The sequence below is a fragment of the Haliotis rubra genome, unplaced genomic scaffold (genome assembly GCF_003918875.1).
Source record: "Haliotis rubra isolate DU_JTF1 unplaced genomic scaffold, ASM391887v1 Scf252, whole genome shotgun sequence".
Classification (NCBI taxonomy): Eukaryota; Metazoa; Mollusca; class Gastropoda; order Lepetellida; family Haliotidae; genus Haliotis; species Haliotis rubra.
Window position 1 is genome coordinate 544,701 of NW_025766581.1, and position 26,726 is coordinate 571,426.

The 26,726-nt window shown below is 39.4% G+C and overlaps 3 protein-coding genes across 4 annotated transcripts in view; 2 read left to right on the forward strand and 1 right to left on the reverse strand.

Moving 5' to 3' along the window:
• Window positions 1–7,085, forward strand: part of LOC124279591 (nucleosome-remodeling factor subunit BPTF-like) — a 29,572-nt gene extending 22,487 nt beyond the window's left edge. The window contains exons 19-24 of the mRNA XM_046715433.1: window positions 994–1,219; window positions 1,789–2,042; window positions 2,630–2,803; window positions 3,494–3,689; window positions 4,072–4,156; window positions 4,736–7,085. Coding sequence (XP_046571389.1) covers window positions 994–1,219; window positions 1,789–2,042; window positions 2,630–2,803; window positions 3,494–3,689; window positions 4,072–4,156; window positions 4,736–4,926 — 1,126 coding nt within the window. The 3' untranslated portion in view covers window positions 4,927–7,085. The remainder of the gene's footprint in view (window positions 1–993; window positions 1,220–1,788; window positions 2,043–2,629; window positions 2,804–3,493; window positions 3,690–4,071; window positions 4,157–4,735) is intronic.
• Window positions 7,086–11,304: 4,219 nt separating this feature from the next.
• On the reverse strand, window positions 11,305–17,112 carry LOC124279560 (phosphatidylinositol-glycan biosynthesis class X protein-like). 2 transcript variants are annotated; one of them, XM_046715386.1, is made up of 6 exons: window positions 17,026–17,112; window positions 15,840–15,965; window positions 15,318–15,468; window positions 13,366–13,603; window positions 12,513–12,592; window positions 11,305–11,910 (listed from the first exon to the last, which is right to left on the reverse strand). In XM_046715386.1, exons 2-6 carry the CDS (start codon window positions 15,962–15,964, stop codon window positions 11,755–11,757), a joined length of 750 nt encoding a protein of 249 aa, XP_046571342.1. In that variant the 5' UTR covers window position 15,965; window positions 17,026–17,112; the 3' UTR covers window positions 11,305–11,754. The 2 variants fall into 2 exon arrangements, with proteins under 2 accessions (XP_046571342.1, XP_046571343.1); XM_046715387.1 differs by lacking the exon at window positions 17,026–17,112 and adding an exon at window positions 16,432–16,945.
• A 19-nt stretch (window positions 17,113–17,131) lies between these two features.
• On the forward strand, window positions 17,132–26,607 carry LOC124279561 (charged multivesicular body protein 6-like). Its single transcript, XM_046715388.1, has 8 exons — window positions 17,132–17,291; window positions 17,925–18,034; window positions 18,805–18,892; window positions 19,636–19,722; window positions 20,601–20,666; window positions 22,068–22,148; window positions 22,434–22,491; window positions 25,228–26,607. Exons 1-8 carry the CDS (start codon window positions 17,223–17,225, stop codon window positions 25,287–25,289), a joined length of 621 nt encoding a protein of 206 aa, XP_046571344.1. The 5' UTR covers window positions 17,132–17,222; the 3' UTR covers window positions 25,290–26,607.
• Window positions 26,608–26,726: the final 119 nt, after the last annotated feature.

Genomic DNA, 26,726 nt, shown 5'->3' on the forward strand with positions numbered 1-26,726 from the left:
ACCGGCACGTGACCTGCCTTGCCTTGCTCCCCACTCTCTCCTCTATCCGGTTGGGCGGTCACTTCAGGGTGACAAAGATAGTTCGCCACTTGAGGGTGTGTCGCTTTCATGGCTGTGAAGCCCTTCCTCAAAGCATAGGTCTCAAAGCTTTGCCACTTGTCGTCATACAAGTTGCGGGTTGATTTGCATAAAGCTAGCGTGACCGCTTTCGCTACCCTGGCGGAGTATCCTCTCTTATTCAAGCAAGCCTTGATACGGTCCATGCGTGTAGGCGGAACACTGTGGGGTTCCCGTGTGCTTGCTTGGTGTGCGGATGTACTAGCAAGTTCGTCCACTCTGGTAGTTGCAGTTGAGGAGGTCCTAGTTCTTGTATGAGAATGGGAAACCACATTCTCGCTGGCCAATAAGGCGCGACCAAAATCAGTTGCAGGTTCCTCGTCTGCATGATTTTCTGCAACACTTGCGGTATTAGAGCTGGAGGCGGGAACGCGTAAGCGTTTAGTCCTTCCCAAGAGATGCTTAGAGCATCTGTTGCCCATGCTCGTGGATCTGGTATTGGAGAGACGAATGTTGCCAGGTGATTGTTGAATCTTGTGGCGAACAAGTCTATGAGCGGAGCTCCCATCTGTTGTACTCAGAAAGTTACATGTTTATCATATTTATAACAAAATTTGTAGATTTTATTGTTTTCTTAAAATGGCCATAGAGAATGCTATTTGTACCTTGTTATGAAAAGGTCAAGGTCAAAAGAAAGAAAATGAAGTTATGGTTACTGACCAGATTGTTGGTTGAGTTGACAATGGTTTACTGAATTTGTACCTTGATAATTTGCAATATCTAACTGTTTGTGTAATGCTTTTCAGTACATGTTGGAAACATGTTAGACTTTGTCAGTCGGCACTTTTGAAGATTATATGTTGGTATTTTGGGGGGGTTAATTTCTAAAGTACAAAGAAGCTAATGTGATTATTTGTGTTGTATTCTTTGTTGCAGGCTGTCAGTGTGTAACCAGGTGTTGAAGACACTCCTGGACAAGATCGAGCGGGAAGAGAAACAGGAACAGAAACGGCAGCGGAAGCAGGAATCGGTGGAGGAGAAGCAGAAACGTGTTATGGCAACCAAACTCCAGGGGGCACTCTTCAAACACAAGGAGGCACTCAAGAAGGAAATCCTGCGCAAGCGGACCCTGATGGAGAAAAACCTGCAGCAAGATATACTTGTGAGTATATGTCCATACCTACACTTTATAGTGCATTTATAAGCCTTATCTTTAGCAACCATTCTTTCAAAATATATTGTAATAAGGTCTAGAAATAAGTCATTCTTCTGGTATAAAAGTTTCTCCCTTGCTGAGAGGGCAGAGATCCTTAAAAAAATCCTCTGAAAGCTTCTCCATTGTAAAGATGAGATGCTGCTAAGTGTGGCTGATCGACGTGACCACCTCTCAGTCAGGACGTATCAGACTGTTTCATTGTACCGTCATGTGTTACTCAATGCATTGAATGTGTGTAAGTGTATGCTGGCATGCATAGGGTGTACGGATTAACAAGAGAGATTATATACTTGTATCTACCAAGACTACAATGTTGCTTATAGTTTAATAACAAAAATGTCACTTTGCATGTTAGTTTCGTTAAGGTATCAGAATGAAATAACTGTGCCACAGTATTTTAGTTGCATAAGTTAATACATCCAGGTGTTTCTGTCTGCTTTGAAATAAATTGCAATGTGTAACCGTTCCTCTTCTCCCAGTCTTTATAAGAATATTCCCCCTTTTTATGTGTAAAGATGGAGGTAGCTGACAAGCTGAAGAAGCAGACCAAATCTCCGACCAAGCCGGCGTCCACACTGCGCACACTCCCTCCTGGCACCAGCCTGGTGGGGGGAAAGAAGAAGCTGGAGACCCTCGTCCCTCAGTCTCACCCCGAAACAGCAGCAGCCAAGAAACGCAAACAAAAGATCATATCAACTGGTGGAGGGCGTGCCTTCAACCCTAAGGAGAAACTCTATTGTATTTGTAAAACTCCATATGATGACTCAAAGTAAGTATACTATATAAGTATATTTTTTTTCTTTCTTTTTTTCATTTAAGTCTTTTATTTCCCATTTATAAGTACTGATGTTGGTTTTGGATTGCTGATGTTTTGTGTTACTGATATACCTTAGGCAAGATCTACGTTTCGATGTTTGTCTATGTTTTAGATGATTGAGTAGTCTTGTGTCCTTGTAAGTTGAATTTACTTTGATGGTCTGTCATAAGGAAAGGATGTAAATATAAGTATCAAAAGCTTGAAATGGTGCTTCTTTGGGATTCTTTTATTTGTTTAGTGTTAATGGATGAAGTACTGAATACTGAGTACAAAAGGCAGTCTGAATATCCCTACAGTGACATGTCCTGATTAACTGAGTTATAAAACAACAAATCAAGAGGTATCCAGGTGTCTTTGTGTGTGCTTGAGTGTGCACTTGCAATAATTGGGATTAATTCCAACCCAGGAGACATCAAGGGTGAAGCAGTCATGTCACAGATCTGACTTATGCATGCATTGATGGAGACATATTTTGGCTTTAATCGGGCAGTGTGATATTGTGGATCCACAATAGTTCTAATGCTGGTGTTTTTGTGCAGGTTCTACATCGGATGTGACCTGTGTTCCAACTGGTTCCATGGAGCATGTGTGGGCATCACGGAGAACCAGGCCAGCTCAATAGACTCGTACATCTGTGAAGACTGTCGCAAGCAGCAGGAGAACACGTCAGAGGAACTGTACTGTGTGTGTCGAACACCTTACGATGAAGCACAGTAAGTTGGCTTGTAGTATTTGTCACTTGGATTGGTATAGTTCTCCTAGAACACTATGAAGTACGGGACTAACCGATCATGTTATATGCCATCCAGTCACTCTTAAAACTGTGGCAGTCAAGTTCATCAAGTGATGTACCTTTATGGGCAGGGGTGGAAATAACTGTAACATTGCTAGTGTACTCCGGTACAGTGGCACATGTAAAATCACTTGCCCTGATCATTTTTCCACTTTACCAGCTGTTTTCTTGTTGATTTTTTACATAAAGAACAAATAACATTGGAAAGTCAACTGGACACTGGTACAGTGTGACATACAAATTTGCTTGCCCGACAGAATAAAACACTGGACTCCGGCGTCGGGCAATGGGTTATTTCCACCCCTGATGGGGCATCTTTCTGGGTTTCAAGACTCTTTTCCTGCAGGGTTTGCACAGATTTTAAGAGTGCCAAGTCCAAACGTGTGTGAACCTAGTCATGTAGTCCATGTCACTAATCAGTCCAAGCGCGCTACACTGTTGTAAGCATATGCAGTGTTTTGCAAAGAAAAATTGCAAGGCTGACATCAGGAACCAAAGACTTGAGAAGCTGCTGGCCAAGACTAAATGCTTCAGGGTCTCACTTAGAAGACTGCAGTTCATTTCGACAAATAGATTGACATGGAATTAACTGTACTTCCATATACTCCAGGTTCTACATCGGATGTGACCGATGTCAGGACTGGTTCCACGGCCACTGCGTGAATGTATCGCGGCTGGAGGCAGACCGCATGGACACCTACATCTGCCCCAACTGCATCAACAAGGAACAGGCCACGCCCATTGCACAGAAATGTCTTACAGATAAGGAATATGAAAACCTGCGGCGACTCCTTCGTAGTCTACAGGTAAGGTCATTGCAATTGATACAATTGATTCATTGTTTCGTAAATTTTTAATTTACCTTACCTCATGGTAATGTGCATCAGAAATATCCTATACACTTCGATACACGTCCAACTCTCAGTGCGATAAAGGATAAAGTGACGTGTTCTCGTTTGGGGGACGTGCTTCCACTCGCCGGACAATATCAACATGTCACTGGTTTCATGATAGCATTCAACAAGGATACTTATCGATTATGTTTCCAATCTTTGTATCGGATGAGCAACGGTAATATGCACATTACCATGAGGTAAGGTAAGTATTTAAATGTCTAAAATATTTAGATTTTAGTAATATTTACAATATGTAAATGTATTTCAAACTATATAAATTGTCTCTTTTCAGTCACATAAGATGGCCTGGCCTTTCCTAGAAGCTGTGGACCCGAAAGATGTACCGGATTACTATCTAGTTGTCAAAGACCCAATGGGTAGGTACCATATCACAGCTTGTCAAGGAATTCCTGGTGAAGAATGTTTTCTTGTATGAACAACAGAGACCTCTGTACATCTGTCTTGTAAACACAGGCATGTGGCAAGTCGCATCATGTTGAAAAAAAACACCATGCTCTATGTCTGTGTAAGAAATGGGTCATTTGAAAGTACGAGAACTCCAGGGCTTAGTGTTGCTTTGCAGGAATACAAACCCTGTAGATACAGACATTGAAATATTTTAGAGCAGGGGGGGAGAGAGAGAGACTCTGGCATTGTTGGTGTCAATACGGGAAGTGTTATGTCACTTCCAACTGCCTCCATGTAAATTTGCTTCCAGTCATTAGTAAATGGATTATGTTTCATATTGAATTATTGTGAGCTTGTCCTGGCTAGAGGGAGGTGTTGGTTTGTTAGTTTGTAACATGACGTTGAGAACAAAGCTGGAAACGCTGATGTGTCAACATTGGTTATACAGTTCCTACATGTAGGTATGGAATGATCACAGAATTTGTTTACATATTTTGCAAATGTTTCAGTTCTCTCTTGACTGACTACATCACATTCTTCACCTTCAGATTTATCAACAGTGGAGAAACGCCTCAATGCTCGATTATACCAGAAACTCAGCGACTTTGTTAAAGATGTGACCAAGATCTTTGACAATTGTCGTTTCTACAACCCAAGTGATTCACCATTCTACCAGTGTGCTGAAGTCCTAGAAACATTCTTTGTGCAACGCTTGAAGTCAATGAGAGAGCGGTTCTAACAGGATATTAAGTGTCAGCACCCATTGAATCATGCGTTAGTGTGGTCCACATCATTCATGCTAAATAGTCAATGATATTCTGACGGGTGAGAGATCTGTGGTACTGCCTGTAAGTGCTAATTTATTTTCTTTTGAAAGTATGGTGCCTGGATTTGTTGACATGAAGATATGTTTGTGAGCATTGTTTGAAATAAACCTAGTCCTCAGACAACTTTGTCTGATTGCTGAAGTCTTGAATATATGTTCCTGCTGAAAGTCAAAAGCATCACTCTTGCAGATGGCTTTGTTCAGTAAACTACGTACGTTAGGAGCAGACAATACATTTTCCCTTAGAAATCATTAGGCATTTAGAAGATGAATGTAAACTTTACAAAGAGTTTTGGTATACATAATATTTATTACACACACACACACACACACACACATACACACACACTCACACACATTTCAGGGCTTTTCTTGCCACTTCGTCACCACACCTACCTGATGAAAGGGCAAGGAGTCCCCTGAAACCTGAATGCTTCAGGAATTTCTTACCCATAATATTACTCCTCGTCACCTGTGAACTGTTGAAGTACTGGTCTCAGTATTATGCATATGATCATTATGGCAGCTATGATTATGGGGAGGTGATCGAATATCAAAGGATTATATGGTTAGGTGAGAGAACAAAAATATCTTCTCACGCCACAACAAAACAATAGTATTTTTATTTCAGTCCTCTTTAGTATGTTTTCGTGTGTTTTCTCTTTTTATTCAGCCAAGGCAAAGCCTTACATTTCTTCATTCCAGGATCTATTTGTAGGGAAGAAAACAGGTAGTTACTTCAGACCTCAGAGACATATTGCGGGTCTCTGTATATTGGAGAGAAAAAAGCCTTTCTTATTTTTTTAGAAACTGTATTTTTTTAAAGAGTGAAGGCACTGAGCATATAGGGGCAATTGGGTAGGGAAGTGGTTGAAGGTTTTGCTTGTGAAACTGAAGGCTTGGGGTTCAATTCTCACATGGGTACAAGGAGTGGAGCCTTTTTCAGTTGTCCCTAGTCATGAAATTTCTGGAGTATTACTTAAAGCAGCGCAAGACATACTCATTCGCTATCAAAATATATTTCTTTCAATTTGAGGGGTTGTGGTTAAAGCAATCATTTGTCAGGCCTAAGGACCAGGTTCAATTCCCCACATTGATACATGTGAAGCCCATTTCTGGTATACCAAACTGTGATACAGCTGGAATTTCTCTAAAAGCGACATAAAACCATAGTTACAGTTTGAAAAATGCTAGTTTATGATTGTGTTGAGTGTTAACTTTTTTCTCACCTGTTTCTCTTGATATACAAAGGTGTATTACAAAGATATTTGTATATGTACCAGCTCACCATTTTGGTTACAACCTTCTACTCTTAACAACTCAAAATGACATTCTATACTTAATGAAGGCACACTCCTAGCATTGGCAAAAGTCAAAGGAAAGGAATGATGTGCACCTGTGCAAGTGGTATGAGCATTTCGGGGCAAGGCAGTACCACATACTGATCCATGAAGAGGGACTGGGTTGTATATTATTGTAAAATTGTACATATGTCATCTATTTCACAGCTGTCACATGGCATCACTAGCTGTCCCAGGCTGGAACTAGTGGCCTTTTCATGTTGTTACATAATCATATCATATTTAAACTTGTCCATTTCAATTAGACACTATGCCGTCACTTCAGTTTTCCATACTCTATAACTCGATAGATTTCATAGCAGGCATGCTGATTAAATATTATTTATAACATTCATTGTTGTCACTGAAAATTGTGTGGTAATCGTGAACCACTTTAAGAAACTGCTCAAGGAAACCAGGTATTTAAAAGATGTTTACAATAACTGATTATGCAATGTTTGTTTTACCCTAATTGCATAAGATGTTGAGGGTATTGACTGTATTTAAAATCTTCATGCTGATACAAGATTGTGGCCCGTCTTCTCGTACTTCCATTACTCCTGAAATGGCAAAATATCTATTGCTGTCGTCAGTTTTCTTGTTGATTTACCCAATGATTCTGAAGGTAAAATGTTGATGGATATCTTTGTTTGGTTACAATTGTTACCGAGTTGCTAATGTTGGCCGATTGAAAGTGCAATGTCATTAAACTCAGATCGGAGTTCTCGTAACAATAAACAAAAAATGAGGACATCACAGGACTGGTAACATCAGAATGACATTTCACAGACTGTGACCCACTAGTGAAATGAGGAAATTTGACATTATTCAAATAGAGAACAGCTGTCTCAAGCTTTTCAGCCGTCACTTGGCTGAAAAACTGGAAACTTTCCATTCCAGAATACGATTTGGAATAATCAGTTTAATATTTAAAAACTTCACTAAATATATTCTGGAATGTCCAACAGATTGCAGAGATTGCAAGGCACCTCCCACGTTCTATATTTATCTCTCTGAGGCAAGAAAAGGATGATGATTTTGACAGAATCCATTTTAAAACATGCATCTTTTATTCGGAAATGCCCATGTTAACTGTTTCCCAGTAGACATGTTCCGATGTCCACTTTCTTGATCTAGTAAACGACTCTCTGACTCGTTCAATAAAAGGCTGTTCTAACATGACCAGTAACTGACTGTCCTAGGATCTGTGTTTAGCGGTAGCAAGAACTCCGATCTGATCATAATGAGATTGAAGGAAAAGGGAATAAAGAAGGAAATATGAAAGTGTGAGGTATATATACGACACTGCTGTTAAAGGTGCATGACTACAGAGAAGAGAAGTTGGATGATATTGACATCAAATGCTCATTTCTTGCAATAACTAGTGCTACTCGTTAATGACTATGAAGGGGAGGTTTATCAAATGAGTGTTAATTTCAGTGTCGACATGTTTTGTGTTCAGGCTGAGAAAATAAGCTGTCAGTTTGTGTTGCCACTGTCATCTCGTCAGTGTTTGTTTGAAATGGACACATGCATTTACTTTCTGGATGTATTTCATATGCATTTGTTACGTTTTCCACATGTAGAGAAATTTGTAATTTATTTCTTTGCGAAGTGATTGTTGCCCCGTGTAGCGGCACTTCACAGTGACACATGGTTCATGACCTGTTGCATGACATCTTGTACATAACATTTCACTCACTAGTGTATTTTTCAGCTGTAGATTGAATAGCACGTTCATTCATCATGTACACCCTCAATAATATGTGTAAATAAATTCATTTTATAGATCAGCATATTAAATATGTCTCTTGTGTTGTTTATTTATGATCATGTGCAAGAGCATGTTTTCCTGATATGCATCTCCACCGCATGAAATAATGGAAGTCAATGGTGAAAGCAAGCTTGTGACATCACATCAGAACACACACAATCATCAGCATTTGATAGATTGTTCTTTAACGCCACCCTCATCAATATTCCAGCTATATGGCAGCGGTCTGTAAATAATCGAGTCTGGAACAGACAATCCAGTGATCAACAGCATGAGCATCGTACTATGCAATTGGAATATGATGACATGTGTCAAGCAAGTCAGCAAGCCTGACCACCCTTACGACAAGCATGGGTTACTGAAGACCAATTCTAACCTGGATCTTCACAGGTCCCATTTGATAGATGTAGATCAGTAAACACACACTAATTGTTTTTACTTACGAAAGTATCTCAAAATGTGTGTTGATAGAGAAAGCAGGATTGAGTTATGTTTTGTTATGTATATAAACAGTATCTAATTGGGACAAGTGTAGTAAGGTTTTTTATCCCCCCTGTCACATACTAGAGTAAACACAAACCCAAATTTAAAAGTTAATATAATTTATTAACTAAATCTACCTTACTTACAATAGTTCAAAGAGACTTGCATTCCCAACTTCATTCTCGCATCACCAAACACACCCACACTCTTTCCCCTAAACACACAAGCATGCACATCATACCTCACCATTCACATATACTCACATACATTCACATCACAACTCACATCAGTTCAGTTCTGTAGTGGTAGGGTAGGGGTCCTTCCCCTGCATGTAAATCTTTACACACTTCGGCGGCATGTCACTCTGATCCCTGCTGATCAGTCGGTACAGCCTTACTGGGGGGGCACATCACTCTCCCCAGACACACGTCAGTTCACATCACAGGCGGCATGTCAGGATCGATCCCTCACGATCGGCGGGACAGCCTTACGGGGTGTAACACCTACCCCGGACACTGGATACAAAACACACATACACGATATATACATTTCACACACACATGATGTGTTTACAGGGCTGTTTTACAGTCACTTCATACACAAACAATACTACCACTATACATTACACATGAATGCTGACTGAATAATATTACGCCAGTATACTAGCTTAGGGACATTCCCAAATGCTTTCATATAAATCACAATTCCATCATATTACTAACCTCAACAATACTATTACATATATTTCACCTAAGTTAAGGTTACATATTTTAAGGTGAAATGCCATCAAATCTCAATACATATACAAACAATTCATTGACCTATTCTCACTAAGACATAACATAAAATTATAATACTCACACCAGTTGAATATACAGGAAAAACAGCCAACCTGACACACACATACACTGTCCAACTGGTTGCCAACTCACACCTTGAAATCAGTCCTTATATACCCCCCAAGCTGCTTGATTGACCCCAAGCTTACTACCCAGATACATACAATGGTCTCTCATACTGCACACCTTCAACACAAACAATCGCTCACTGCTTACATCACTGCTCTTGCTCGCAAGTCCTCACTCCAAACCTGTCACACCGGTACTCAAATATAAGATAAAACAGACATTACACTACTTGTGATCTTGATACCCGCCGCGCGTTTAGTGCGAAGCAGGGGATATAGTATTAGGCTCCGTCTGTTCTGTTCGTACGCGAATTGGAATATCTTAAGAACCGTTGACTAGATTCTTTTCATATTTGGTACCTAGGTTAACCACAGTATAAGAAAGGTCCCAGTCAGGTTTGGTGACCTTGACCTTCATTTCAAGGTCACAAGGGGACTTTAATATTTTACTCTTGTCAGCAAGATATCTCAAAAACCGTTTACTAGATTTTCTTCATATTCAACACCAAGCTTTATTTAGGGAAGGTGCAGGGCCCAGTCGATTTTGGTGACCTTCACACAATTTTCAAGGTGATGGCGACACTTTGAAGATTTCAGCATGTTAAGCTATCTTAAGAATCATTCACCTGATTTTCTTCATGTTCAACACCAAGCTTTATCTAGGGAAGGCGCAGGCCCAGTCGATTTTGGTGACCTTCACATTATTTTCAAGGTGATAGAGACACTTTGAAGATTGCAGCATATTAACCTGCATGTTATGCTTGTCAGCGAGATACCTCAAGAACCATTCTCTGGATTTTCTTCATATTTGACGCCAAGCTTCATCCAGGGAAGGTGCAGGGCCCAGTTGATATTGGTGACCTTAACTTAATTTTCAAGGTCACAGCTACACTTTGAAGATTTCAGTATGTTAACCTGCATGTTAAGATGGTCAGCGAGATATCTCAAGAACCATCCACTGGACTTTCTTCATATGTGACACCAAGCTTCATCTTGGGAAAGTGCAGGCCCAGTCGATTTTGGTGACCTACACTTAATTTTCAAGGTCACAAAGACACTTTGAAGATTTCAGCATGTTAAATTGCATGTTAAGATAGTCGGCAAGATATCGCAAAAAACATTCACTGGATTTTTTTCATATTTGACACCAAGCTTCATCTAATGAAGGCACAGGGCCCAGTCAATTTTGGTGACCTTCACATAATTTTCAAGGTCACTGCGACACTGAAGATTTCAGCATGTTAACCTGAATTCACTGGATTTTCTTCATAGACTTTCAAGACTTCCCTTGAATGTTTTTCAATAAGCAATTTCTTTAGTACCATTTTTGCATATTTCATACACTATGACATTCATGTCAAGGTCAAAGTCAGTCTTGAAAATATTTGTGTGTTTGAACAACTAAAGAGCAAGATAAACTTTCATTACTTTTTAAGTTTGATTTGATGATTTGCGGCGGGGGATTATGTCACCTTAGTGACAATGCTTGTTTTATATGCAATGGATGCAAAATGTCAATAGTTAGTGGTGGCCTGATGTCAGAGGGGGTGTGGGGGGTGTAGCCTAGTAGGTAAGGTGTTCGATCGTCATGCTGAAGACCCGGGTTCAATTCCCCACATGGGTACAATGTGTGAAGCAAACTGTGATATTGCTGAAGTATTGCTAAATTCAGCTTAAAACTAAACTCGGTGATGTCACAGACTGCAATATGTCCACAGCTTGTTGGATGGATGTCACGTACATTTCTAGTTTGAAACCACAGGAATTAATCTGAAGACCAAACTGTATCATTTGTATATCATTTATATACACTTGTCCAAAAAATACTTCTTATTTCCAAGATAGATCAGATCATAAATATAGTTTCCATTTATCTTGACCAACACTTGTACTGGAGGTCAGTGTCAAGAGTTGACTGTAAACAGTTCATAGTTCTAACAGCACAATTAGTTTTGACAGTGAAGTGAAACCACCATTCTCAAACAGTGACAAGAATGCCAGCATTTCATGCAAGTAACAGCGAGAATACACAGGCTATGTTCATCTGTCTTTCAGGAGGATAAGTCAGAGTTCAACACAAATGTAACAGTTACAGATGCATATATCAAGACTTGCAGAGCGTCATCTCATCACAGGTGCTGTCCCCAACAGCTTCTTTTGTCATAGCTGATACGCTAATGTCCAGGGTTTCAGTCGGGTTATCAGGCTAGCTCATTATGATATCTTCATTCGTGTATTCATGATGTCTTCAGTTTGGTTTGAGGTTGTTTTGTCATGACTACGTATACTATGAACAGACAACCAAGACCAGTCACAAGTAATGTCACGGCCACCACCAGGGGCAGATAACTTGTGTTCCCCACTGGAACCCTGCATGCCACACTGTCCTGTTCCTGAAAAACAAATTCATCCCATGAAGACTGTTGGTAGCAAAGATCTTGCATCTTACTCATTAAGTACTACAAAATATCTGTTCAAAGTTATAGTTTGGAAACCAGTCCCTTAAAATGGCTAAATTTAATTGAGTCCTTTACTTCTTAATATTAAACAGTTTGTATGGCTATGAAACTTAACACGTCCCTCTTGAAGGTATTGGGGCGGTGGGGTAGCCTAGTGGTTAAAGCGTTCGCTCATCACGCCGAAGACCTGGGTTCGATTCCCCACATGGGTACAATGTGTGCAGCCCATTTCTGGTGTCCCCCGCTGTGATATTGCTGGAATATTGCTAAAAGCGGCGTAAAACCATACTCACTCACTCAGTCACTCACTCTTGAAGGTATTGGATCATTGCTAGTGAAGCATATAATAATCACTGGAATTCAAATAAAAACAAATGAAACAAAGGAGCAAGCACATACTTACAAGAGGTGAAATATTAATTTAAGGAGTTTGGATTAATACCCTTGGTAGGCCAACATGGAAAAAGTCCTTTTTCAAAGCCGATATTTTTATAAGTGCTTTAATGGTTCAAGGCAACCAAGGGGAGACAACTTACAGCCAGGTAGTGATGCTCATGCCAGAGACATTGAGAGGTGTTGGTGTAATCACACGGAGCCTGTAACAAGGCCACGGACTCTGAAATCAATGTACAGTTAGATTTTCAGATTATTTAATGTGTAAGGAAGACTACATAGCCAAAATCACATTCTATGATTAGAAAAGGAACTTGAGAGTGCTAAAGCCACGACAGATGAACTGTAGTCGTACAAAGATATTGGATGGTTCTTAAACTTTTGAGTATATGTTCAAAACATACAGATACTTGTAATTCTACTATAGTAATAACAAACCAATTAGCAGATTGATTTTTGATTACACATATACATATCCCATAAAAATACAAATGTTCCATTTTTTGTCAAGGTTTTAAGTTGTATTAAACAGGCATGGGAATGCATAGTGATACAATTGTTAATGGAATCTACATCTTGTGTTCACCTTCGTTGCCGTCTAGCCAAAACTGACATTTATCATTCATGGACATATCAAGTACAATTTGTACATATTGCATAACAAGTAACAACAAAATGTCATGCACTCAAAACTATTATGTTTGACGTACGTTTACTTACTCCAGGAAAATAGCTCTTAATAGTTAGCTCTCACTTCCTCGTTTTGATTTCTGTATATATACATATGACTCCTGGGGTGGTGGGGTAGCCTATTGGTAAAAGTGTTCGCTTGTCATGTCAAAGCTCCAGATTCGACTCCCCATATGGGTACAATGTGCGAAGCTCATTTCTGGTGTCACCTGCCGTGATATTGCTGGAATATTACTAAAGGCGGTGTAAAGCTAAACTCACTCACTCAAATCAGACTCTGTCATGTAAGTAGACAAAATGTGTTACCTTTGATAGAACAGTTTGTGAACATGCGAGGGTTGCTGATGACAAGATCTACATGAGTGACGCTGGTCTCGTGTGTAGGGGGCTGATAACGGAGATGGATGGGGAGAGTGACTGATGCTGCCAGGCTGAACCCTTCATCATTGTCTGTGACGGTCTTCAGCTCAGTGTACACATGAAGCGTGTGTGGGGGTGAAAGGTGGGCAGGCTTCTCTATGTTAACAGCTGCATCAACTAAAACCTGCAGATAACAAGGAAACATATTACAGGTAACATACAGCCTACATGTGAACAGCTTTACAAAACAAACATATTACAAGTAACATACAGCCTACATGTGAATAGCTTTACAAAACAAACATATTACAGGTAACATACAGCCTACATGTGAATAGCTTTACAAAACAAACATATTACAAGTAACATACAGCCTACATGTAAACAGCTTTACAAAACAAACATATTCAATCCAGGATTGTTGGATATGAAAGTAAAAGAGAATTTATATGATGAAGAGTTATAGAGTTGTTTCCCTTTAATGTGCCAGAATCCTATGATTATGAGTTTCGAATCGGTGATTTGCCTTACTAATTCTTCCTGGACTTTGGATTTCTTAACAACATTAAGCTGGCATTATATGATATAACCAAAATAAATCCAACTCAGTCTCTCACTATTCCAAACACTGACTGACTGACTGAGTTTTGGTTTTACGCCGCTTTTAGCAATATTCCAAACATCACGTGGGACAACACAGAAATGGGCTTCACACATTGTACCCATGTGGGGATTCAACCGGGTCCTCGGGCGTGACGAGCCAACGCTTTTAACCACTAGGCTACCCAGCCATATGTATACAGCCTGGTCCTGATGGTCAGTTTAATGATCTGCCAGCAAACACATTCATTTTTACAAGTGTCACTCACACACTCCATTACTCTCTGACTAACGTAAACTCCTTCAAGGGAAACTAAGCACAGCATTTTTTAATCATATATCATAAAAACAAAACTTCAAATTAAATTGGCGGTCAGGTAGCCTAGTGGTTAAGGGGTTCGCTTGTCACGCTGAAGACCCGGGGTCGATTCCCCACATGGGCACAATTGTGTGAAGCCCATTTCTGGTGTCCCCCGCCCTGATATTGCTGGTATAGTGCTAAAAGCCGTGTAAAACCAAACTCACTCATTCAAATTTGAAGTTTTATTTGAATCATTTTATTTAATTTAAAATAGCCTTACTATAAAGACAATATCTTCATTTGAAAACTGAACTCATGACACTGTCAAGCAGACCAGTTAGATAGTCTGTTATGTGTTATGTTGTAGTGTTGAGTCTAAACATGGGTATAATGTGTTTATGTTTAGCATATTGTATAAAATGGTAAGGGTTTTCTCATGTACTTTCTACATTTGACAGTCATTCAGACCCTGTTATAAGCATAAATGTTTGAGACTAAAGCTCTCAAGCGCTAACCACAATATCTTGACAACATCTGAGACTTAACTGTTAAAGCTATTGCTTTCAGTATTCATATCAGTATACAATCTCCTCTTCATATAGATTTGTTAAACACATCGTCTGGAAAATCTAATGCCATAAACAAGTACATGGTTTTGCTGTTCAATGCATTTCACTATAATCAAAATTCAACATGCAAAGTTAGACAACTACATTTTTGGTAAAAATAAGTAATTTACCTTTAATAGGTAAAAAAATAAACATAGCTTTCCACTATAATTAGACTCACAAAACTGGACATAAACATTTCCCATGGCACATAATGCTCGGAAGATATGAGAATAGCTTCAGTTCTATAAGATTACACATTCGGGTTTCTTTTCATTACTGATACTTTTACTTTAGTCCCAGCTTAAAAAATTTCAGTGGGTAAACGAGTATTTTTTTATCAGCATGATCAGAATATGGAGAAAATGTACAACAATGCAGTACCCTACCTTTGGTCCCCCAAACTGAAGCATGGCTGAGAGCTGGAAGGGGTCCACATAGACGCCCGGGGGGAGCTTCTCCAGCAGCAGAATCATGCAGTGATTTATGTCCCCTCGGTTGTGAGGGTTCACCAGCCACTCTACTGTCGTACTCAGGTCCCTGCTCAACAAACACAGACAGATATGTCTTCACAATCTTATGTCAGATCAATATGCCTGTCAAAGGAATATCTGTGAACTAAAAAATATAAATAGTGTGGTCTTGCATTTTTCATACATGAACAACTTCAGTGATTAGGTTTCAATCCAACATATTTCAGGAGTTTCATGAAATTAACTTAAACAAGGCAACAGATTACTTAGCCACTCTGGCCTTCAAAAGATCCATCTTGTGCAATTATTTTGGAAAAGCTACTTACATCAGCTTTTTCACAAAACTGCATAAATGTAGTTGAGACAATGTAAGTAGACAAAAGATCGTTAGACTCATGGCCAAGTTGGGTGAAGGTTAGTCCTAGTTGATAACATTACCTGTGAAAGCCTTTTTTGTGCAGATGTCGTTCTAGATAGGGTGTTCCAATCCTCCGACTTGCTGATGTCAGGCAGAGTACGCTTGATGCAAGGACTGTCAATACTGCTGGGGTGATACAACACATCCTGTAAGATGAACATTTTAAGAACTGTCTATCAGTCCATCAAAGTAAACCTTACAGTACATCTTGTTACTGATTATACTTAAGGAATACATCACCATTAGGGACCGTTCCTAATTTAAGGCTAGGGGAGGGAGGTAATGATGATTTTTATGGAGAAGCATGTACAATGTGAATGACCACCTCCCCTAAACTTTATGTACAAAGTAAGTGATGCCCCTGCATGTCATGTACAAAATCAATGACCCCCCCTAGTACATGTGTGCAAAATTGATGACACCCCACCCCCCTACCTCCCCAGAACAAAATGGGTGACCCCCTCTTAAAATCATCATCACCTTCCCCAAGCCATAAATTATGATCGGTCCCTTTCTTAAAGATGTCAACTGTAACTGTGATATAAAACCATCTCTGTCTCTTTCGGATTCAGAGGAAGGAGCATAAGGTTTCACAAAATCCTCGATACTGACTGCTTCTGTGGTGTAGTGATGAAACTGTCTGCCCAGAGAGTGGAATATCCCTGTCATACCAAAGATGGTGTTTGTTGTTACCCTGTCTGGCACTTATTGACATTATGGGGATGGAAAGAAGCCTCAGAATGACTGGTTGGCACAGTCAGTATATAATGTGTCTGAGTAGTATTAACTGTGACATGGTACCTCGGCATGCTAGCACATTAAACCAGCATATGTTTGAACTAATGGGAAAAGCCACACAAGTGCAATAATGGCAATAATCTTGGATGCAACTTTTGTCCAAACGTTTCAAACACCCCATACCCCTCCCCCATTTTTTCCATGACAGCTAGTTGTAACATTTGTGTCAGTATACTTGAACTACACTTTATCATTCGGTTTAACATGCTGATTATTGAAAGTGATATCAAATGATAATTTTCATCAAATAGGAGAAAAGATAACTCGTCACTCTAAAACCTCGTACTATAGAGGAACTGATGAGCAATCTAGAGCACAAATTTCACATTTCCTCGATTCATTCATTTTCTTTGCCATTTCTTGGAGAATTGAACATTGCAAGAAATAAAATAACGTGATAATAAACACCTGATCAGTCAATACAACAAGCACATGTTCCTCCAGAATTTTGTAAACATCAATTTTTACCCAATAATAATCGACCTTTCGTTTTCTCCGTTCCTTTTTGACGGAATACACTTCCGGTTCCGGAATATTTCCTGAAAGTGGGGGAAATGTCAACATTTTAATTATTGCTGTTGACAAGCTTCACGTTATATTTAGCAATGGGTAATTTATTCGGCAAATCGAAACCAAAGCAGTCACGAGTAACGGAACAAGACAGAGCTGTTCTTGTAAGTCAAAATGTTGCTTTACGAATCACTGATCAACTGACTCTATTTTGTCTCACGTAGACCTGTTGCCAATATTTTCTGTTTTATTGGCACTGAATTAGATAAGCCGATGATCATGATGAAAATAAAACAACATCAGTAGAATATAGTTTACCAGATCCAGACTTTGATTCACATTGTATACATCAGTCTTGTTATCACTTGCCATCCACTGGCAGTCACAGCTGTATGTGTGATCGTGACCATGGTGACAACCATGTCTCACGGATCATCTTTTATATTTTGCTCTTAGTTATTATTTTTACGTTTAATCTAAAATGACGTAATAATTTCGAAAACGTTATGTTTCAGCACAACAGTACAACTTGAACTTTAAATTTAATTGATTATTTGCAAAGACTGAGTTAGAAAATCATTTCACAGGTTTCTTACCTGTGTTTCACTGTAATGATTACTATTAAAACTAAAAGGGAGAATATTTTCCATTTCATACAGGTTTTATGCATCTACTGAGACCTATGACAAAATCATGACTCTTTCATTATTGCAATGATTGTTATAATTACAATGGAGGGATATGTATGATAAGATGGAATATATGGAATAACAATTCAGCTGTATACTCATTTTTAGCAACTGAAACAACAGCCAGACAAACTGAAACAGTACCAGAAGAAGATCAATGCAAACTTGGAGAGAGAGAGGAATGTAGCCAGACAACTGCTAAGGGATGGAAAGAAAGAGTGAGATATATTCATGATTGTGATCAGTGTCATACTCTGTTGGTATTTATAAGCTCCATATCGTGTGCTATATTTGTAAGATTTATGCTTTTTCAGCTTGTAATTTATATCCAATCAAATCAGACAGCATAATCACATCCCTATCTATTCTTCCCCTAAATAGTCTCCCTGGGGATGTTGGGGAAGAATAGATGCCCAGTGTTTGAAATAAATGCTTGCCTTTAGACTTAGTCCTGGCCTGTAGCTTTTACAGTGTGTGGATCCTGGTGGCAGCCTTGAAATTTCAAACACCCATGCTATTAATAAGTATGGACTAAAGAGGATTGGAGGTATTAATGACTTGACTGAGTATATGCCATCATGACCTGATGCTCATGGTGATAGAGACTGGTTTGCTTGATCCAGACCAACCTGTCCATTCAGGCTACTATGATATACACATGATATATAGCTTCAACATGACAGTGAGTGGCGGCGGGGTAGCATTAGCCGCTGTGATGTTGCTGGAGTATTGGGTAAAACAAACCTCACTCACTCATTCACTCAAAATGGCTCAACAAAGTGAATTTCATTCTTAGAACGGGTAAATATGTGTCTGTATTCAGCGAGGTTTGCTTATGTTTTCATGTTTATGCATGTTGTTGTTAACTTTTTTCTGTTAAAATGTATTTTTAATCATAATTTATGTTGTGACGGTGGATGTCTTATGAACCATATTGTTTGTTTCGTTGTGTAAGAATCATGCATGTTTAGGTTTGTTTTTGTTTCAGCAAAGCGTTACTACTGTTGAGGAAAAAGAAATTCCAGGAAGGTCTCCTTGTAAAGACAGATGGACAACTAGACAACATAGAGAGAATGGTAAATTTAGTTAAGACAAGTCACCTATGATAAATTCAAAATGTTTTGTGCTACACCAATTTCCATGCTAAACTAAAAACACTAAAGCTAAAAGTAGATTTGATTTTCATTCAAAACCATTTTATTAATGTTGTCAGAATGTTTTTTATTGCCTCTAGGCCAGACCAAATTTATTTCTTGTTTTACAGATCCACCTGTCATATTTTTTCAAGAATAAGAAAAAAAAAAACAACTAATTTTCCCCGTTCAAAAATAAAATCCTAATGTTTTTATTGGCCCAAAATGTAAACTTACGAAAAAAAATTTTTTAGATTGTGTTTTGCCCCATATACACTTCATAAATTGCCAAAAGTAAAATACTTTGACTATTTAGAAGGAATATTACTTTGACTGGTGATTTTATTTTTATATTTTTTCCCTCCTGCCTTTAGGTTTTCTGAGGACAAAAATCCATAAAACAAGAAATAAAATTGGTCTGGCCTTAAGTGGAAAATGACATTATCATGCTCAGGTGTTGAATAATTTAACCAATTTGTGCAGAGCATGAGGTGCATGAATGCAACACCTATAAAGACTGTTAGTCTGAGAGAATAGTCATAACTGCAGAGTATCTGCTCCCGAAATTCAACCATAGTGGCCTACTGATTTCAAGTCATTCAAGGTTCATAATGTTTTTCATGCCGAGATATTTGTGAAAAATGAGATGTGACAGTTATCACTTATTTTCTTTTGATTGTTCATAGGTTCATGATCTAGAGTTTGCTCAGATTGAAACGGAAGTTGTGAAAGGACTCAAAGTTGGTAATGACTCGCTCAAGAAGATGCATGAGGTGAGGAGATAAGGAATAGCTACTTTGTCGATCTACATAGTTACAGTCTTATACCAATCCCTGTATTCATGACAGGTCAGTCACACAAGGTAACAGTGAAGTGGGCTATTGGTTCAGTTTGGTCCCAGTGGAATCATGGAGGCTATAGCTTGAATGCAGAGTTTCAGCTGTAACCAACTTATGCAGCTATTAAAGATCCTGGCAAGAATTGATATTCAGTAACCCATGCTTGTCGTAAGAGGTGACGAACAGGATCGGGTGGTCAGTCTAACTGACTTGGTTGACACATGTCATCATATCCCTATTGCGTAGATCGATGCTCATGCTGTTGATCACTGGATTGTCTGGTCCAGACTCGATTATTTACAGACTGACGCCATATAGCTGGAATATTGCTGAGTGTGGCGCAAAACTAAACTCACTCACTCATGCAGATATTAGAGACTTGAACTCTGAAGAACTGCTGATTATCTATCCTGAGTTCATGAAGTTAATCGTGAGACTTTGGCAGGGAGCATTCATTCATAGGGATAGAGAGTCCATAATTTCTCGTTTTGAGTGGTTTGTTCTATATATTCCTTCTTAACACTTTATGAGAGAAAATGAAAAAAAGATACATATATTGTCCACCAAACAGAGAAACTTTGCAATTCATCTAATAGTCCATTGTTCACATGGCGTAATATCATGTATTTTGTGACATCATGAATAATAAAGTATTGTGACATCACATGGCTTAATAGTTCCAATCAGCATTGAGCATTGTATAAAGTGCACATGTCCAGATATCAGAATGTTATTACACATGAAGTTTCTAGCAGTGTAATATTGTATATTTATAACAAGGAATGTAATTCTTGTACTGTGTAATTGTGCAGCTGCTGTCTCTGGATGATGTGGAGAAAATCATGGAGGAGACGAGGGAGGGAATAGAGTATCAACAGGTGAGACCTTTAAACCATGGAAACAATAACTAGCCAATCCGTACAGGAAAGATATGTAAAGTCATGTTGTTTGCTTTGTAGTTAAGCCAGCAGCCTGTCCTCCATATGGGACCACCTCTATTGCTCAAGTGGAAAGAGTGTTTGTCTAGAGACAAGTTGTCTGATTTCAGTCAATATCAAACCAAGAGATGTTAAGTGATGGTACTTGTTGTTACCGTGGATGTCTCTGGATAAAGGGAGTTAAACAAGGACTGGTCTGCTCGAGAGCCAATGCATCATATCTGAGTGGGATGTACTGTGGAAGCCCTCTAAACAGGCATTCATCGGGACCGGCAAAAAATGCTGGTATAGAGGGTGTGCTGGTTTAGAGAACCTGTCCCTTTTCAACCTGAGAATGATCTTCCATGTGCCGTAAAAGACTGAACAACATGTGGATTCATATTCTTTATTCATCAATAAAGATAATATCCGGTAAAGCACGGAAAAACAAGCAAGTCTCAAAGCAGTTAAAGACATCTTCAGGCACATATCCATCAATCAAAGTTGGGAGGCGTGACTTAAACTTTGAACTGTTTGATATCGTATCGTGTCTTCCAACATGCCAGCCAACCATCTGATGCCTTAAACTCGTTGACATTTAATTCTGTGGCAAGCTTTTTCTTCAAATATAGGGCCAGAAATGGGTATGTTTTTACTGAGGACAGTCAAAAACCATCAATGAGCTTAATGCTGATGGTAATCCTCTTTGTTGTTAATACACGTTCAGCCAATCAGCCAATCAACAGGAGAGCCGAGATACCGGATGCCGGTTTAGAGAGCGTTAGTTACTGTACTGTGTACAAACAGTCAATTGGGCGGTTTTTGTTGTGGCAAAATACCGAATAGACTGACGCCGGATTAGAGGGCGGGACCAAATTCTAGTGCCAATATTGAGAGCATGCCGGATTGGAGGGCTGCCGGTTTAGAGGGCTTCCACTGTATATGTTAAACTGTTGCATGAAATCTCATGGGCTGGCATGATAAGACCACCATTATTCTGGACCAGTACACACAGCCAGACATTTGTGTCTGCATATTGCTATGAATCTGCACTACACATGAACGGCACATGTCTCTTCACCTCCGAAACAAAATGCTCATTCTGGGTTAGACATATTTCTAAATATGTGTGAAAAATCATTTAGGCCTTTGGATTTTGTGTTTTTTAGTAAATATATGTCATCTCCCAGTCAACATTAGCAGTGCCACACATTTGCCAGCTTAAATTTATATCCTTCCACTCAGGAAGTAAATTAACAGATTCTTGGAGTTCATAAACAAATCCAGGCACTGATATTTTGTGAGCATTTTCACAGAAGGGAAGTAACTCTGCCTGTATGAAACTGTTGTTTGTTGCATCAGGAAATTGATGACCTACTGGCAGGAGGACTCACTGACCAGGACGAGCAGGACGTTCTAACTGAACTCAGTCAGATAGTACAGGTAGGTGCCACTTGCAGCATCAGGAGAGGATTCATTGTTTCAGAAATAATGTTTGAGAATATTTAATAATTTGTTTAAGGATTTTGTGCTTCTGTTTTCGTCCCATTAGCAGTTGTAGGCTTTCGACTGATGTTCAGTGAACTGGAAAATTCATAATATAATGTTAGCTGAAGTACAGTTAACTTCAGAATCAAATTAACCAGTGTTGGGGAAATGATACAGGCTAGACTTTAGTCAGTGCTTATAACACGGTTGCATTTTAACATGTATCTTTCCTACAATCAGGATTCAACCCCAGAACAAGATCTGGAGCTTCCGGAAGTGCCTGATGAAGATGTTGGAGGTAGGGAGATTATCATCAAACACTCTCTGTGGCTAAATTGTTCACTTGTTATGCAGGGGTGGCCCTGTCGGTCCAAGGTGCTGCAGTTTGCTTACAGAGTTGCCTCCCTTGGGCACTCCTGGGTTTCAGTACCAGTTTGCCCTGATCATGTTTCTAGTAGTGGTGGATCGATTAATTGAAATAATCGAAGATTGGTTGCAGTGACTTAACGACCAAGCAATCGATCATATTTTCTCATAATCGAACACAAACAATTCTGGAACACTTGTTTTCATGAACTATATTTTTCACAAGGTTGATTTTGTCTGTTACAATTCATAAGCACTACCAGCTCGTTCCAAGTCATGATTGAATTTATCTTAAAGACTCCAAGAAATTTATGTTCTGAACATACTAGTCATTCTTTAAAGATGTGAAATATTGCGACAACAAAAACAAAGTACAACATGTTTTTTTCCTTATTTTTTTTTTAGCATTAACAAAAATAACCAGGAAAATTTGATAAATGACGCCAACCAATTATTTTCAATGATCCAGTTTGCTAGATAATAAACATCGTAAAACCATTCTCCAGCTCACTACTCACTTACAGTATGTCGATAAACACTGTTCGGTTCTGTTTATCATGTCTCACTCTTGTCTTGCAGCATTATTACTGAAAGCATTAAACCTCCTCTCCAGTGAAATCTATATTGTAAAGTTTAAATAAATGAAAACAAACAGTATTTATTTTGTCCGTTAGTTACAAAATATAGCAGATTTAAGTCAATGTCTGCTATAACAAAATGCCCATTTAGACTCAGCTGAAAATATTAAGATACTTCAACAAAGGATGCTTGTGCTTATTTACCAAAATTGCCATCTGTCAGAGATACTTGCTTGAGTGCTGTTTTATTGTGGACATAGTAAAGTTTAGTTGTCTTGATGGTTAAGTTCAGTCTGGATTTGTCTACATTTCATGCTTATGGGTCACAGTGTGGCACATGAATCATATTGCCGGTGTTTGGTAACATAAAATATTACTCTGATTATACTATACTAGGCAGATAAAGAAACTGTGCATACCAAAATTTAAAATCTAACTTTATCAAACCTGTGTAGACACATAAGGATTAAAACTCAGAGATTAGTGACATGTATCCAACATGCATGCACGTGCCACGTTCCGTGACGTCAGTGAGTTCGTCCTTGAGACGTGCAATACGTTGTTGCACGTGCATTCCAGGAAAGAGAAACAGAGCAAATGAATGCCACACAATACTGTCACTTTGGAAAGCTCAACCCCTGCCCTTGCGATCGTTCAAAATATTAAACGGCTATTGAAACGCATAGCATGCCAAGGCTCACGTCTGCACAACGTCATGAGGCCATTGGGATGGTCCGTGGGAGAATGTCTCAACGACAAGTGGCTGCACATTTCCACTGCTACGGGAACACCATTTCTGCACTGGTGAGACGCTACTGCAGAACACAAATGACGCCATCGATCGGCCACGTTCTGGGCGCCCACGTGTAACAGCGCCAAGACAGGACATATGGATAAGGGTGACCCATCCGCGCCACAGGTTTCAGACTGCAGTGATGACTGCCCTAACCATCCCAGGACTTCGCCACCCCAACACAGTTCGACAACATTTATGTCATCATGGGATCAGACCACGGCGTCCCGCCATACGGCCTATCCTGACACAACGTAATCGACAAGCTCGCTGAATGTGGTGCCAAAGTTATGTCCGCGGACCCTTGTTTTGGTGGAGAAATGTTGTTTTTACAGATGAGTCCAGGTTTAACATTTCCCATAGTGATGGACGTCAACGTGCCTATAGACGCGTGGGAGAACGTTATGCACAGGCCTGTGTCTTGGAGAGGAATCGCTTTGGTGGTGGTTCTGTGATGATTTGGGGTTAACGCCTAAGAACTCCTTTGGTGATTGTTCAGGGCAACTTAACTGGTATGGGCTACAGGGATCAGATTCTTCGACCTCAACGCCATGGCCCTGGGTTAGCATTCAAACAGGACAATGCCCGCCCTCATACGGCAAGGGTTGCTATGGATTTCTTGCAACACCACAGCGTTGACTTACTGCCTTGGCCTGCAAATTCACCGGATCTCTCCCAGATAGAGCATGTTTGGGACAAGATGGACAAGAAGGATCGACGTCTACGCTGTCTTCCTCATCCGCCAGATAACGTCCTTGACCTTGCAACAGAACTTGAGAGAATCTGGCGTGGCATCCCACAAGCCTTCCTTGCACGTTTGATAGGCTCTATGGCGTCGTCGACGCACTGCTGTTCTCAATGCCGATGGTGGACATACCCGTTATTGAGCTTGTGACATGGTCGTTTGACCCCTGTCCCGCTTGTGGACTCGTGACGTCGTTGTGATTGACTTTTCAATTGAAATTCTCCGACTTGTTATGGTCTCATGATCCCTCCATTAAAGTTTGTATGTACCTTTGACATTGTTATTGTACTTATCAACTGGGATAATATTTTGACAATGCACAGTTTCTTTATGTCGCTAGTATATAAGGGATATTACACTAAGCCACTGATCAAATTACCTACACAGTGGATGATGGGATTTCTTACACGGAGAGATTACCAAACGACATGAACAAGTCAAAGGTGCAGTTGTTGTGAACTTTTGCCTTTAAGAGACATTTCAACACTAATAGTAACCGGTTATGTGTATGTTGTATCACTCTAAGTGATTGTATTCCTGTTTATTTTTCAGAGAAAGAGAGAAGAAGGGAGCAAAGGAAACACAAGGAACCGGAAGCTCTGACAGCATCCTGATCTATCTAGTCTGCACTGGTCAGATCAGGTTCTAACTGGTTCTGTCCAACTTCAAGTGGATGTGTGTGTGTACTGCATGAACTGAATGAGACTGATGCTCAAACTATGTCTGCTGGTGACTTTCACAGATCAACTCTGATGTTAGTCATAGTTAAATGCAGATGCTTTTAATTAATGAAAAGATTGTGTGTAAAATATTTCTGAAAATATCTTAAGTATTCAGAAATATATACAATTTCTTGCCAGACCGACTGTCCATCTCAGACGGACTGTTGGTTCTACAGAATGTGTTGGGTCATCAGGGTACTTCACATTTCAGTCTGTTTCTGGTTACTTTTTGTTATTTTATGAACTTATTTCTTGTACCCTCTTTAAAAAAACAACTGTTCACATATGGCAAAATAGGGAGAAACAGAGAGAACTGCCATGTTTTGAGATGTCAAGAACTTTGGAAGTCTTTTGAAGTGTGGGCATTTGGTTTATGGTTACAGCATTTGCTCTCCATGTCAAAGACCTGGGTTCCATTCCCCACAATGGCACAATATGTGAAGCCCATTTCTGGGGTCCTCTGCCCTAATGTTTCTGGAACATGGAAAGTTGGTATAAAAATAATTACATTTATTCAATTCTGTTCAACATTGTTTCCACCCAGGAACTGGGTACAAGATCTGAATTTCCCCACCATACCTGAGGTCAAGGATTTTAATTAAGTGGTAAACCTCTGGCACTGATATATTGGTGAAATAGTGTTCTCTGACTGCAGCTGTCTCCTAGCAACTAACAGTATCCAGGTAATGGTTGCCTACATGAATATATACTGAGAGAAACAAATAAAGGAACACAGAAGAACTCAAGCGTTCCTTTAATATTTTCCAGTTTTCATCACCAGCTTTGAACAGCGCTGTATTCAAACAGATGAAATATGAGAATAAATAAATGAACACTGCCATGGAGTGGTGTTCCCATATTTGTTTCCTTCAGTATATTTATCTAGCAATTCAAGTCTGTTTTTCTTTGTAAACTTCCTGATTGTTAGGTATCTGATAGGTTTGGTTTGTGTTTTGATTTCTTAATTTGAAATCAACATTGTTAGCATGGACGGAATCATGCTATGTGTATCTTTCAAGCATACTGACTTACACAACATGCATGTCACATTAGTATATTACATGCAATCATAGTGTTCAAATATTTGTTGCGATTGATGTATTGGTTAGGATGTTCTTGTCATGATAACACATGTAATACATATAGTGATAAAAATAATGTGAAATGTTTACATCCTTGCATCAGGAAAATTTATGCTCATCAATCATGGTGAAAAACAAGAGTTTCCTCAAGGAAAATAGTTTTATCTGGTCCAGATGTCTAAGGTGATGGAATTTGCTGTGCAGAGTTGTGTCCCTTTTGCACATCAGGTATTAATGATTATGTGTT